The sequence below is a fragment of the Trachypithecus francoisi genome, unplaced genomic scaffold (assembly GCF_009764315.1).
Source record: "Trachypithecus francoisi isolate TF-2019V2 unplaced genomic scaffold, Tfra_2.0 Contig01579, whole genome shotgun sequence".
In the NCBI taxonomy this organism is placed as follows: domain Eukaryota; kingdom Metazoa; phylum Chordata; class Mammalia; order Primates; family Cercopithecidae; genus Trachypithecus; species Trachypithecus francoisi.
The window spans coordinates 15,317,103-15,332,983 of record NW_022681442.1 but is presented as its reverse complement, the minus strand read 5'-3'; the positions used below and the strand labels follow the sequence as shown (position 1 = coordinate 15,332,983).

General features: G+C 40.5%; 1 protein-coding gene across 4 annotated transcripts in view; it reads right to left on the bottom strand.

Moving 5' to 3' along the window:
- GFRA1 (GDNF family receptor alpha 1) overlaps window positions 1–15,881 on the bottom strand; it is a 227,051-nt gene that overhangs the window by 67,752 nt on the left and 143,418 nt on the right. For all 4 annotated transcript variants that reach the window (XM_033181727.1, XM_033181704.1, XM_033181711.1 and 1 more), the window contains one exon: window positions 383–719. In XM_033181727.1, the coding sequence (XP_033037618.1) occupies window positions 383–719 (337 nt within the window). The remainder of the gene's footprint in view (window positions 1–382; window positions 720–15,881) is intronic.

The following is a 15,881-nucleotide window of genomic DNA, read 5'->3' as shown; positions in this document are numbered from 1 at the left end:
AAAGCTCCAGCCAGCTCCTCTTTACTTAATCCCTGGCAGCCCTCAGGACTTGAGGAGCAGGTGTGTGCCTTGAGGTCACTGCACCCCAGGTGACCCTCTCACTGAGAGGTATCCAGGCAAGGCAGTGGCATTTTACCTCATTCTGGCATCCCTCAAAGCATTCCTGGGTTAAGGAAGGGAACTTTCGCCAGCACAGAGGCCTGAACAGCTTCTGAAGAACTCCATGGCAGACACAGAGGTCAGATTTTTGCCAATTCCTTCAAATGAACTGGGTTCCCCTCCCTCCTCTACCTTGGTAGAAGCACAGAAAAGGGAGTTTAGCAGCTGATGCAGCCACCAAGACTTTCCCTGTCACCTCATTAATCACCGGCTGCCCGCTTACCTGCAGATGTAATTCGTCTTGCAGGAGTCCTGCAAATTCAAACAGTTGGGCTTCTCCCTCTCTTCATAGGAGCACACAGGCACGATGGTCTGTCGCCTCCGCTCTGTGCAGGCAATGTCCCGGCAGGAGCAGAAGAGCATTCCATAGCTGTGCTTGGCCGGGACCTTGTCAAAGAACTGCCGGAGGGCCTTGTGGCATTTGCGGCGGTTGCAGACATCGTTGGACACGCTGGTGGTGCACGGGGTGATGTACGCTGATCTGTACTTCTTGCAAGTGTCGTCGAGATTGCAGGCCTTGGCTGCATCCAGGCAGTTGTTCCCTTTGGGAATGTGCTCCACTGCAAATGCAGAGAAAGACAGGCATAGTCACAGTGCTCGGCTCTGTGTTCTCACCTACTCTGTTTTAATTGAGATCTTGCCATTTATCTGGCATTGCCAGTGGCTCTAGAACTTAATGAGTTTTGAAGCTAATAACTTAATGACTTCATGACAAGAGAAAGCTAGGAGTACAAATACCAGGAGTCTACAGCAGCACAAAAGCCCCTAATATTCCCACAGATGTAGAATTAGGAGGTGCTAGGTGAGGCCAAAACACAGGCACCTGCCTGGCAATGTACATATGAGGCAACAGGAGAATAAGCTTCCAGCCCTTGGGTTAGTAAACTGAAATGAGGATAAAAGAAAAAAACAACAAATTATATACTTGTTCATGATATGCTGAATGCAAGTATAATTGCCATACAATCCTCCAAGAATATAATTATGTAATAAATGCATATAGTACATGCTAATTACTATATGATTACAGAGTAATTACATGGTTATTTGAGCCCAGAAGACAAAATATTATGCCAGATTCTCTAAACAGGAAGAAGCAACCACAACAAAGCTGTATTTAAGTTTTAGTTCGCAGGATGTTGAAAGAAAACCAGAATAAATCACATAAAAATTGGCAAACCTCTCAATTACCACTTCACTTACCATAGACAGCACGTGGGCTCTGTGAGTACTAAGGTTCTAGATGAGAAAAATTCAGCTTGTATTTTGAATAGAATTTCAATGGGCTCCAGGAAACTCACAACCTATGCACTCACACCACCAGAGAAGCCAATGCTGTCTACACTGCCTGCCCTGTGCTGTCCACACTGCCTGTCCTCTGCTGTCTGCAGCAAAAGCATGGTGGAGGCAGGGCCCATTCCGTGCTGGGCAGGCAGGCCAAGGCCAAGCCCAACAGGGAGGTTAAAGGATGAATGGACAACAGGAATTCAGCCCCGTCCCCATTAGAAGGATGTTTCTGCAGGAAGAGGGAAGTGATGGAAAAACCTTCCAGAAACAATGTGTAAGGTGGTCCATAGAGTACTGATGATGAGGTGTAGTAGTGATTCTCTGGAGCGAGCAGGGAGTTGGACCAGCACTGCGCTGCTGTGGGATGAGAGGCCCAAGCAAGTTCCTCCTCAGGCCTCAGCCCTTCCACGGATTCTATGACTGCCTTTCATTCTGTTTATATGCCTCCAGTTGATAGGGGCCAGGAAAGCATTTAGGAAAGACAAAAGGCTAAAAAATTGACAAGAGACAAGGAATAGTTGGGTTAGGTGGGACTGAAAGATAGGGCAGTGTATTTGCTGCCTGTCTAAAGGGCACACGGTATATTATTCAGCCTTAGAAAAAGAAGGAAATCCTGCAATGAGTGACAACATGGATAAACCTTGAGGACATTAAGCTAAGTAAAATAAACCAGTCACAGAAGGACAAATACTGCCTGATTCCATGCATAGGAGGCATCTAAAATAGTCAAACTCATAGAAGCAGAGAGTGGAATGATGGTTGCCAGGGGCTGGAGAAGAAAATGAAAAAAAAAATGGGGAGTTGCTCTTCAAAGGGAATAAAGTTTCAGTCATGCAAGATGAATAAGTTCTAGAGACGTGCTCTACAACACTGTGCCAATTATTATCAATATTGTATTGTACACTGAAAACTGTTAAGAGGGTAGATTGCATGCAAAATGTTCTTGCTACAATTTTAAAAATTGTACATAAATAAACAAAGGGCACACAAAGCAAGTCCAACATTTTAGGAAAAGAACAACTCTCCCTGTTCTACTGAAGATGCGTCTTGCTTTCAGAAAACCCGTATGTAAATATCTGAAATCACACCATTATACCCTGGCACCATGAGTCATATTTTATTGTGCTCCAGGTTCATGTGTCTTCCTGTGACATCAAAGTCCAAGAAACTTGCTGTAGAGAGATATAGACCAATGGAACAGAACAGAGCCCTCAGAAATAATACCACACATCTACAAACATCTGTAAATGGGAAAAGGATTCTCTATTTAGTAAATGGTGCTGGGAAAACTGGCTAGCCATATGTGGAAAGCTGAAACTGGATCCCTTCCTTACACCTGACACAAAAATTAATTCAAGATGGATTAAAGACTTAAATGTTAGACCTAAAACCATAAAAACCCTAGAAGAAAACCTAGGCAATACCATTCAGGACATAGGCATGGGCAAGGACTTCATGTCTAAAACACCAAAAGCAATGGCAACAAAAGCCAAAATTGACAAATGGGATCTAATTAAACTAAAGAGCTTCTGCACAGCAAAAGAAACTACCATCAGAGTGAACAGGCAACCTACAGAATGGGAGAAAATATTTGCAATCTACTTATCTGACAAAGGGCTAATATCCAGAACCTACAAAGAACTCAAACAACTTTACAAGAAAAAACCAAACAACCCTATCAAAAAGTGGGCAAAAGATATGAACAAACAGTTCTCAAAAGAAGACATTTATGCAGCCAACAGACACATGAAAAAATGCTCATCATCACTGGCCATCAGAGAAATGCAAATCAAAACCACAATGAGATATCATCTCACACCAGTTAGAATGGCGATCATTAAAAAGTCGGGAAACAAGAGGTGCTGGAGAGGATGTGGAGAAATAGGGACACTTTTACACTGTTGGTGGGACTGTAAACTAGTTCAACCATTGTGGAAGACAATGTGGCGGTTTCTTAAGGATCTAGAACTAGAAATACCATTTGACCCAGCCATCCCATTACTGGGTATATACCCAAAGGATTATGAATCATGCTGCTATAAAGACACATGCACATGTATGTTTGTTGTGGGCACTATTCACAATAGCAAAGACTTGGAACCAACCTGAATGTCCATCAATGATAGACTGGATTAAGAAAATGTGGCACATATATACCATGGAATACTATGCAGCCATAAAAAGGGATGAGTTCATGTCCTTTGTAGGCACATAAATGAAGCTGGAAACCATCATTCTCGGCAATATATCAGAAGGACAAGAAACCAAACACTGCATGTTCTCACTCATAGGTGGGAACTGAACAATGAGAACACTTGGATGCAGGAAGGGGAACATCACACACCAGGGCCTGTCGTGGGGTGGGGGCAGGGGGAGGGATTGCATTAGGAGATATACCTAATGTAAATGACGAGTTAATGGGTGCAGCACACCAGCATGGCACATGTATACATATGTAACAAACCTGCACGTTGTGCACATGTACCCTGGAGCTTGAAGTATAATAAAAAAATAACAATAATAATAATAAAAGAAAAAAGAATTTTGCTGTAGAAGGCAATGAGCAAGACAGGAGCCCTTCTTGGGTGTGGAGTACAGGAAGCTGACAGCTGCACATCCATCCTGGCTTTAACAAGCACACCTAGTACTGTTTCTCCATCTCGCTCTTGCTATGTCTGCTCCTCTCTGGCTCCTCTATTTCTACACTCAGGCTTCCCAGGACTCAGGAGTGAAATATTCACCATGTGCCCTGACAGGGCCACCAGGGCCTCTGGGCCTTGGTGACACTTCTAGCCTTCTCCGCTTTTGAGACTTCTAATATTTTGCTATTGAGCCCAAGGGCAGTGATTTATATTATTGAAAGTCAACAGTTCTCTAGATTTCTAAATTATGCATTTTTGATGATAATCTAAAACAAATTAAGATGACCATATTCTGGATCAGACTTTTAAGGCTGGGTACTGGTACACAATTTCACTACCTGCACTTACATTTGTATTGATGTTGAATGGCACTTTATAATCTCTAGCTAAAAGGGAAAGAACAGAGGCACAGAGCTAGATGAATACTTACAGGAAGTGGCCAGTGAGATAAGAACAAACAGTTCAAATGGAGAAAAATGCCTGAAGAATGGTGTCAATATGTGGCACCCAGTAATACAGGCCTGCCAAACTCAAAAGGACCCATGGAGAAGCTGAGCACTGCATTCAAACTGTAAGCACCAATTTAGTTTCAGCAAAATAATATTATCTCTTACACTAAATTAATGTTATTAGCCTGCATTTCATTGTTTTCAAAGGTCCGTTCGTATTTATGTGTGTCGTTTTCATAGTTGTGTAAAAGCCAAGAATAAGAGCTTACAGTTGTATGTTTATAAATTTCAAATAACATCATAATAAAAATAATGAAAGTCAACACGTAACATCCAGGAAATCAATTTTTCTCTGTAAGAAGTCTACAAACTTATACATAGGCTTTAAAAAAATTGGTCTAGTGTGCCAGGTGCGGTGGCTCACGCCTATAATCCCAGCACTTTGGGAGGCCGAGGCAGGTGGATCACGAGGTCAGGAGACGGAGACCATCCTGGCTAACACGGTGAAACCCCGTCTCTACTAAAAATATAAAAACATTAGCTGGGTATGGTGGCCGGTGCCTGTAGTCCCAGCTACTCAGGAGGCTGAGGCCGGAGAATGGCGTGAACCCGAGAGACAGAGCTTGCAGTGAGCTGAGACTGCATCACTGCACTTCAGCCTGGGCGACAGAGTGAGACTCTGTCTCAAGAAAAAAAAAAAAAAATTGACCTAGTGTATGCCTTTTTTGTTATAATAATACCTTTTTAAAGTTGTTAAAACTACATATGCCATTAAGGTTTTCCTCTTAATGTTATCAGAAAAGCAATTTTTTTTTTTAAAAAAAGGCTTTTACAAAGTTGGAACAGGGTGAATAATTTTATGTCTAAACCAATTGCTCAAAGTTTACTTCATGTACCAGTGGGTGTGACTTAGCCTCACTTTCTACTGATTCTATTTTCATCTATGTATAACTCTTGCCAGAGCACCATCTCCTTACATTATTTCAGAGCCCATGACAAATTCTAGAATGTACAACCTGGTACATTCAAAGGAGAAAAAACTATTAATTCATTTCTAGCTCACAGGTGAACATGCGACTTCCTTTTTGTTTCAGATTCTCATTCACACAAAATATTTTTATAGCCTTTCCCAACTTGACATTTGAGGTCAGCATTACCCAAATATCAGAACTGAACAAAGACAAAAGAAGAAAATAATAGACTGACATTGCTTACAACACAGATGCAACAATATTCCCCAAAATTTAGTAAACTGTATTGAGCAATATGTTAAAAGGCTAATGCATCATGACCAACTTGGGTTTATCTCAATAATGCAAGGGTAGTTTAATACTTAAAAATATATGTAATTCACCACACTAACAGAATACAGTAGGAAAACCGTACAATTATTTCAATAGATAAAGAAAAAGCATTCAATAAATTTCAATACTCATCCATAATTTGCTGGAAAAAGTTCAGCAAATTAAGAATGGAAAAGAATCTCTTCAATCTGATACAGAGCAGCTATGAAAAACCTGTAACTAAAGTCATATTTCATGGTAAAATACTAAGATCAAGAACAAAGGATTCCCCTTCTTACTGCTTATAGTCAATGTTGCTTTGGATGTCCTATACATCTCTAAAGAATCCACAAAACAACTATTAGAAATAATAAATGAATTTAGCAAAGTCACATGATACAAAGTTAATATATAAAAAGTAATTGTACTTTGAAAAAGATATACTATTTTTATTGATACATAGTGTTTGTACATATTTATAAGGCATATGTGATTTTTCATTAATGCATAAAATGTGTAATGATCAAGGCAGAGTATTTAGGATTTTTTTGAGTCTACAAGCTTCATTTTTAAAAATTTTATTTGTAATTAGTAAATAATAATTACATATATTATGAAGTAAAATGTAATGCTTTGATATATGTTTAATGTTATGGAATGACTAAATCAAGCTAATTAACATAGCCATCACTTTCATATGTTAGCTGCAAAAAATTAGAAAATGAAATTTTAAAAAGTAATTTTATTTACAGCAGGATCAATGAATAAAAAATATAAAAAGCACTTAAAATGAATGTAACAAAAGACATACAAGACCTCTACATTGAAAACTAAAAACACTGCTAACAAAAATTGAAGGCTTGATAAATGGAAATATATACCATGTTCATGGATCAAAATACTCAATACTGTTATGATTATTAAGGCTCAATGTTATCAAAACTTAATAGCTTATGTAGTTTTAACAACTTTAAAAAGGCAACTAATATTATTATAACAAAGAAGGTATACACTAGGCCAATTTTTTAAGCTTATAAATAAGCTTATAGATAATTATCTCCAAATTATAACACATTTTGAAATTGTCAAACAGATTCTAAAGCTTATATAGAAAGGAAAAGGACACAGAATAACTAAAGCGATTGGAACAAGGAAAACAAAGTTGAAGGATTCACACTAACCCTTCTCAAGTTTTACTATAAAGCTTAAGTTATCAAGACAGTGTGGTATGGTATAGGCATAGACAAATTGAACAATGGAAAAGAAGATAGAACTCATCAATATCCCACACACCTACAGTCATTTGATTTTTTTGAAAGCAACACTGAAGAAATCCAATGGGGGAAGAAAGTCTTTTCAACATACGGTACTAGAATAATTGGATAATAATTTTTAAAAAAGAAAAACCCAAATACAAACAAACAAAAAACCTCAATCCCTACTTCACACCATACACAAAAACTAATGTAATATGGATCACAGGCTTAAACATAAAAGCTAAAATCATAAAGCTTTTAGAAGAAACATAAGATAATCCTGGAGACAGACAAACATTTCTGAGACAGGACCACAGAAAGCAATAACCATAAAAGATAAAACATTGGTAAGGTAGAGTTCATCAAAATTAAACACTTCTGATCACAAAGGACACTGCTAAGACAATGAATAGACAAACCACAGACTGGGAGAAAATATTCACAAAACATACGTCTGACAAAGGACTGGTATCTAAAATATATTAAAAATGCCCAAACCTCAATATAAGAAAACAACCCAATTAAAAATGGGCCAAATCTTTGAACAGACACTTCACAGAATAAGATAAATGAATGGCCAAGTAGCATCTGAAATGTGTTCAACATCATTAGTCATCAGAGAAATGCAAAATAAAACCACAATGAGATACACTCTACACTCACCACAATGGTTAAAATTTGACATCAAATGGTATTTTTAAAATGTGATGTCTCTAGAATTCTCATACATTGTTGGTGGGAATGGAAAATGGTTCAACCACTTTAGAAAAACGCTGGGTAGCTTTTTATGAAACTAAACAGACAATTACCCTATGACCCAGAAATTCTACTTTTAGGTTTTCATCCAAGAGAACTGTGAACGTATGTCCACAAAAGACTTGGACAACAATATTATACCAGCATATTGATAATAATAAAAACTGGAGACAGCCCATGTATCCATTAATAGGAAAATGGCTTAACCAACGGTGGTCTATCCACAGTTATCCACCTGGACTACTACTCGGAAATAAGACGAGATGAACTATTGATATACAAAATAGTGTGGATGAATCTCAAAAACACTCTGTTGAGTGAAAAAAAATAAAAGACTACACACAGAAGTACACACAATATGATTATATATGTAGTTCTAGAATAGGCAAAACTAATTTATGATTTTTAAAAAAATTAAAAGACTGGCTACTTCCAGGGAATGGGGGTGAGGATTGGCTAGCAAGGAATAAGAGGTAACTTTCTGGGGGGGGGGGGTGATGGTAATATTCTCTACCTTGAGAACGGCTTGTGTTGCACAGTTTGAGCCAAAACTCAGAGAATAGTATGCTTAAGGTTTGTGCCTATGTAAACATTATCTCAAAAAGGGGGTGGGGGGGAAAGCCAGGAATGGTGGCTCATGCTTGTAATCCCAGCACTTTGGGAGGCTGAGGTGGGAGGATTGCTTGAGACCAGAAGATCGAGACCAGCTTGAGCAATATAAGGAGGCACTGTCTCTACAAAAAAATTTAAAAATCACCCAGGCATGGTGGCATGTGCCTGTAGTCTTAGATACTCAGGAGGCTGAGGTGGGAGGATTACTTGAGCCCAGAAGGTCAACGCTGCAGTGATCCACACCACTGCACTCCAACCTGGGTGACAAGAGCGAGACTGTGTCTCAAAAAACAAACACCACCAACAAAAGAACAAACCATGAAAAGAAATAGCCTAAACAAATATTGAACACTGGTTAGTGATCTGTGTGCTGAAGCATTTAGGGGCAGTATATTGATAAATGAATTTTAAAAATTTAGAAGATGGACATAGGGGCGCTCATACAGCAACCACATTTAGATGTGAATATGGAATACAGGTGCTGGGTATATGCATTAACCATATTTTTTTCCACTTTTCTGTATATTCGAAAATGTTCATAATAAAATATTGGAAAAAATAAATTCATGCCTACCTTATTATTACTCTTTTCAAAAAGTCTCACATGGGCAATTGCACACGGCACATGGGAAATCACTCTTGGCCCCTCCCCTCCTTTCGCCTGCTAACTTAGTCCCTCACAAATCCACCTCCAGCTCTTTCCGGGGCCCTGATGCTGCGTATCCTACTGCAATGAAGTTCAAAATAAACACTGCTGAAATCACAGGATATATAAATTAGGGTCGAGTTTTCACCTGGTAAGAAGATTGATCCTCTATATCTATTAAATGGATCCCCCAGTGCACGAAAATACTACCTCAATGACTTGAGGGCACCGGGAGGAGAGGGGAGAATGATTCGATTTACACCCTTGGAGTCAAAGCCAGCCTTCCATCAGCTCGTACACTGCACGGAGGATCAGGAGCCCGCCTGTGTTTTACGGTCTGGGCACAAGTGCCTTCTCGCCTGCGTGGGAAGGCTTCTGAACAGCTTTACCATAACTCTAACTGCCATCCTCTCCACAGCTCATTTTAGAGCTCAGCATTAAAATGTTGCTTTTCCCCCTCCCCTCCCCCTCTAATCTCTCCCTCCATCTGCTGTTATTCATTCTTTAACTTGGTAGAACGTCTGGGATGCTGTCTGAATGGGAAGTATTCTCAGAATGAATGCTGTTTACTAGAAATCCTTTTTTCTTGGGGGAGTGCATATGCGAGTGGGTTGTGCTCAGCTAATGTGCTCCTCTCCAGCCTTGGCTCTGTATTACGGAGAATGCCATTTAACCAGATTTTCATTTCGAATTCCATACAGCCACGTTGTTACTTTGCCGGTTACGTATTGCTTTCTTTACCATCATTCTAAGCCTTTCTGGCTGTGATCACATCTGGTGGTGACTTGTTTCTTGTGTTCTTGGCCATGGGAGGTATAACATTCATGGCAACTTGAGGGCGAGATCCCAAAACTTGCGATGAAAAGGGTCAGGTGCTGCTGAAGGAGGCATGGATTAGAAGTGAGGGGCATCTGGGTTTTAAATGTGGTCCAATCATCTGAGCGTCTTTGTACCCTCAGCTTTCCCCCCGTGGACGTCAGTTTCCCTATTTGTGGGATGATATATCTAAGGTCCCTTCAAGCCTTAAGGCTCTTTGATTTAATGGTTCTAATATAATTTGCCTTTTCTAAGTATAATGTCAGATATTTAGAATAAAATATGGTGATGAGGGACAGAATGTAAAATCCCAGCCAGAGGCTCTATGCACTTGAAGGCACTGGCCTCTCAGCAGTCTGCTACTCCAAAGGAGTACATGGACCAATGATTTCAGCCCTGACTTGCAGGCAGAGCAAATATAAAAGGTCCCTCCAACACCGTGAGATGTGGAAGTGTCAGGGATGAATTATATAATGGGAGAAGCTTTCATATTCTAAACTCCTCTGGAGCAAGGAACTGCCTTTATCCCAAATACAATCCTCACACTGTCCCAAGTAAGAGGCTATCACTGTGGCCGGCAGCCCTGATTATTTACACTTAGAAAATGCCACCGTTATTGGCAAACACCAGGGCCAACTAACCAGTTGAAATGATTCAGAATGAAACACAGATGCAAGCAACTAGAAATCCATTTCTATAGATTATGAGATGGAATAAAACAGTAAATATAGTAAAATCTGCATGGCCTGCATGAGATATGATTTACGAAGCAAAAATTCACAAGACAGTAAAAGAACGTTTGTTTGCAAATGCTTGCCGATTTCTGGTATCTTTCTGCCTTTCTTTTTAAGGCTGCAGAATTGAATTCACAACTTGTTTCCTCTTTTTCTTTCTGACTTGATTAATTACTATGTTAATATAACTACTGTTCTTCTTCTAATAGGCTCCCTCTAATGTGTTGTCCCAGAAAATTATAAAATGGGTAAAAGATGCCAAATCTTCACAGGTGGAGGCAAACTTTTCTGGAAGCTCACAATGACAGTCTGGGCTTCTGATATCCACACGGATCCTATGGCAAATTTGATCATACAGGTTGTGACCCTTGTAAATGATCCTTCAAGAGTTTGATATTTTCCAGCTAGGGTGCTAAAAATTACATTTAAAAAGCACATGTTGGCTGTTTGGAACCCATTTTGTCATTCGTACACTGTTTCAGACATACTGTATTACATGATGATGAAATTCCTCCTAGTTCTGTTTCTTCATACCGTACACAACTATATTAAGCTGCAAGCCATACCCAAGTTTTCTCTGGGGCTCACGGTGACTGAATTATTTTCAATACCTGTAAGTTTGGAAATAATTATTTGGTCTGCTGAAGACAGTTCCCCATGTTAACCACAAGTCACAGGCTAGCCTTATCCATTAGAGCTTCCATTTCCTTAATGCACATTCTGTCGCCAGCCTGCACCCTCTGCTGTGCAAACGTTAAAAAATTGGATGTCTCCTGTAAGTGGTGTGCAAGTCACATGCTTGCTGCTGCACAATGATTAATAGTGCTGTCCCAGAAAATGGGATCATTACATTTTTAATTAACCTTTCCAACCTCCTCCACCTTTTCCTTTTGTTATACATTGGATCTCTGAAGTTTTCTACTTGTTTATGTTCAACTAGGTTTGAAACAAAGACATGAAAAATGGTTGCAGGTGACACAGGAGTCGATGCTTCAGGTGAGATGCCTGGTAGGGTGCAGTGCCTCATTGTACATCAGATGGAGGGACAGGCGCTTGGAACTTGGTGGCTGGGTTCCCACCTAATTTTTGTTTTGGCAGCTTAGCGTTATTTAATGGCCTTGGCTACCAGGAAACTGGCTTTTTAAAATCTCTTTCAACCTAATTATAATTACGGTGTATAAATCATACGATGATCAATTATAAAAATCTCGGGTTCATAAATATTTAACTTAGCATTTAAATCCACACTGCAGGAGTGCATGAAATTTCTGAGCCCGTCTCTTTGCAAACAACTGCTTTATTACAGTTCCATTGCCAATTACTGAAAACTGAACCAAGTTTGTCTTGCCGCACACTCGGGCACATATTTGAGCATAATGCCTTTCTGTGTATTAAGATGGCACAATTTAGTTATTTCTAAAATATGCCATGTCTCCCATTAAAAAGATATTTTGCAAAGACTTCTATGGCCATCTTTTAATTCCTCAAGTACGGAGAGGCACAATTATAATATTAGACGTAAAAACACTCATTAAAATAGATTTTATCTAATGTAAGATTGATTCTGAGATAATTGAGGTCAGATTTGTTTGGAAAATGTATTGTGACATGTGCAAATGGTGATGCAAAGAGGAAATGATCTTCTAGGAGGACTCAAGCACAACAGCTAAATATTTTTCAGCAAAATCATAAAACCATAATTGGATTTCAATTTAGTAATAGCCAGTCTAAGACAGGCCATTTTTAATAATCTAATTATGTGTTCAGGGCCTACCCAGAACTCTACAATGGCTACAGAACTATTAATTGTACTCAATCCTGTTGCATCTTCAACCATGAAATTTGCTATTACATGTAGGACTGGCTCTCAGTTATGGATACTTTTTTTTTTTTCCCGATCTCAGATCATCCTTATAACATCTCAAAATGCCTATTCGTTTAATTTTCTAAAAGTGAAATTTTTTAATGACTTTCTCTGGACCAGAAAAAAATAGCTCAGATTTGTGGTCCTTCTACAGACAAAATTCACAATGAAATCTACAAACATTTCCCCTGTTTTTATGAAGGCTCAGAGATCAGCCCTTGCTTTTGTCTGATTTTCATTAATTAAAGGTATTTAATTGCTAACATCTCATTAGCAGTAAAATTAATGAGTACTTCAACTACAGGAAAAGATCTGCATGATAATATAAACCTAATTCATTTTATGGGGTACAAACTGTAGCTCCACTAATATTTAGCCTGTGCAAGCGCCACTGATACTTAGCTATTTCAACAGTAAAAGGCTAAACATGTCTTTAAAACCAACGCTGCTTCTCCCCAGAGAAAACAACAAATGTGAGCCAGCCGAGTAACAAAGAATCCAACCCCCCCTTTCCCCTCCCTTTCCACCAATGTATTGCCATGGAGAAGACTAATTGGAAGAGAAATATGGAGTGATTTGCTTTTAACAATTTTCTAAGTTGCTACTAAATAAAAAGGTATCCTTAAAATAATGTGTATGCACTTATAAACTAGCATACCCAGCTTTCAGAGTATCTCTGTGTGTGCCATGCTGAGTAGCTAGACAACACTTGTCCCAAAGAGGCTGCCAGTGCTTGGGACATTTCACGGAACTCTTTCCTGGAAGCCTGAGGCATGTTCTTTGGAATCCCTGAACATCGAGTCCCCGGCACGGAGGATGGACTTTAAAAGCCAAATGTCGGGGGCGGAGCAAGATGGCCGAATAGGAACAGCTCCAGTCTCCAACTCCCAGCGCGAGTAACACAGAAGACCAGTGATTTCTGCATTTTCAACTGAGGTACTGGGGTCATCTCTCTAGGGAGTGCCGGACAATCGGTGCTGGTCAGCTGCTGCAGCCTGACCAGCATGAGCTGAAGCAGGGCGAGGCATCGCCTCACCTGGAAGCGCAAGGGGGAAGGAAATCCGTTTTCCTAGCCAGGGGAACTGAGACACATAACACCTGGAAAATCGCGTAACTCCCACCCCAATACTGCGCTTTAAGGAAACAGGCACACCAGGAGAATATATCCCACACCTGGCCGGGAGGGTCCCACGCCACGGAGCCTCCCTCACTGCTAACACAGCTGTCTGCGGCGATCTATCGGCAAGGCAGCAGCGAGGCTGGGGGAGGGGCGCCCGCCATTGCTGAGGCTTAAGTAGGTAAACAAAGCCACTGGGAAGCTCGAACTGGGTGGAGCTCACAGCAGCTCAAGGAAACCTGCCTGTCTCTGTAGACTCCACCTCTGGGGACAGCCCACAGCTGAGGTCCAATAGGGAAAGCAGCGGGGGCGGTGCAGAGGCGAACGACTCTGTCTGACAGCTTTGGGGAGAGCCGTGGATCTCCCAACGCGGAGGTTGAGATCCGAGAACGGACAGACTGCCTGCTCAGGTGGGTCCCTGACCCCTGAGTAGCCTAGCTGGGAGACATCCCCCACTAGGGGCAGTCTGACACCCCACACCTCACAGGGTGGAGTCATCCCTGAGAGGAAACTTCCAAAGGAAGAATCAGACAGGTACACTCGCTGCTCAGCAATATTCTATCTTTGGCAACCTCTGCTGCTGATACCCAGGCAAACAGGGTCTGGAGTGGACCTCAAGCAATCTCCAACAGACCAACAGACAGTCCTTCTGACTGTCAGACGGAAAACTATCAAACAGGAAGGACACCTATACCAAAACCCCATCAGTACGTCACCATCATCAAAGACCAGAGACAGATAAAACCACAAAGATGGGGAAAAAGCAGGGCAGAAAAGCTGGAAATTCAAAAAATAAGAGCACATCTCCCCCTGCAAAGGAGCGCAGCCCATCGCCAGCAACGGATCAAAGCTGGTCAGAGAATGACTTTGACGAGATGAGAGAAGAAGGCTTCAGTCCATCAAACTTCTCAGAGCTAAAGGAGGAATTACGTACCCAGCGCAAAGAAACTAAAAATCTTGAAAAAAAAGTGGAAGAATTGACAGCTAGACTAATTAATGCAGAGAAGATCATAAACGAAATGACAGAGATGAAAACCATGACACGAGAAATACGTGACAAATGCACAAGCTTCAGTAACCAACTCGATCAACTGGAAGAAAGAGTATCAGCGATTGAGGATCAAATGAATGAAATGAAGCGAGAAGAGAAACCTAAAGAAAAAAGAAGAAAAAGAAATGAACAAAGCCTGCAAGAAGTATGGGATTATGTAAAAAGACCAAATCTACGTCTGATTGGGGTGCCTGAAAGTGAGGGGGAAAATGGAACCAAGTTGGAAAACACTCTTCAGGATATCATCCAGGAGAACTTCCCCAACCTAGTAGGGCAGGCCAACATTCAAATTCAGGAAATACAGAGAACGCCACAAAGATACTCCTCCAGAAGAGCAACTCCAAGACACATAATTGCCAGATTCACCAAAGTTGAAATGAAGGAAAAAATCTTAAGGGCAGCCAGAGAGAAAGGTCGGGTTACCCACAAAGGAAAGCCCATCAGACTAACAGCAGATCTCTCGGCAGAAACTCTACAAGCCAGAAGAGAGTGGGGGCCGATATTCAACGTTCTTAAAGAAAAGAATTTTCAACCCAGAATTTCATATCCAGCCAAACTAAGTTTCATCAGTGAAGGAGAAATAAAATCCTTTACAGATAAGCAAATGCTTAGAGATTTTGTCACCACCAGGCCTGCCTTACAAGAGACCCTGAAGGAAGCCCTAAACATGGAAAGGAACAACGGTACCAGCCATTGCAAAAACATGCCAAAATGTAAAGACCATCGAGGCTAGGAAGAAACTGCATCAACTAATGAGCAAAATAACCAGTTAATATCATAATGACAGGATCAAGTTCACACATAACAATATTAACCTTAAATGTAAATGGACTAAATGCTCCAATTAAAAGACACAGACTGGCAAACTGGATAAAGAGTCAAGACCCATCAGTCTGCTGTATTCAGGAGACCCATCTCACATGCAGAGACATACATAGGCTCAAAATAAAGGGATGGAGAAAGATCTACCAAGCAAATGGAGAACAAAAAAAAGCAGGGGTTGCAATCCTAGTCTCTGATAAAACAGACTTTAAACCATCAAAGATCAAAAGAGACAAAGAAGGCCATTACATAATGGTAAAGGGATCAATTCAACAGGAAGAGCTAACTCTCCTAAATATATATGCACCCAATACAGGAGCACCCAGATTCATAAAGCAAGTCCTTAGAGACTACAAAGAGACTTAGACTCCCATACAATAATAATGG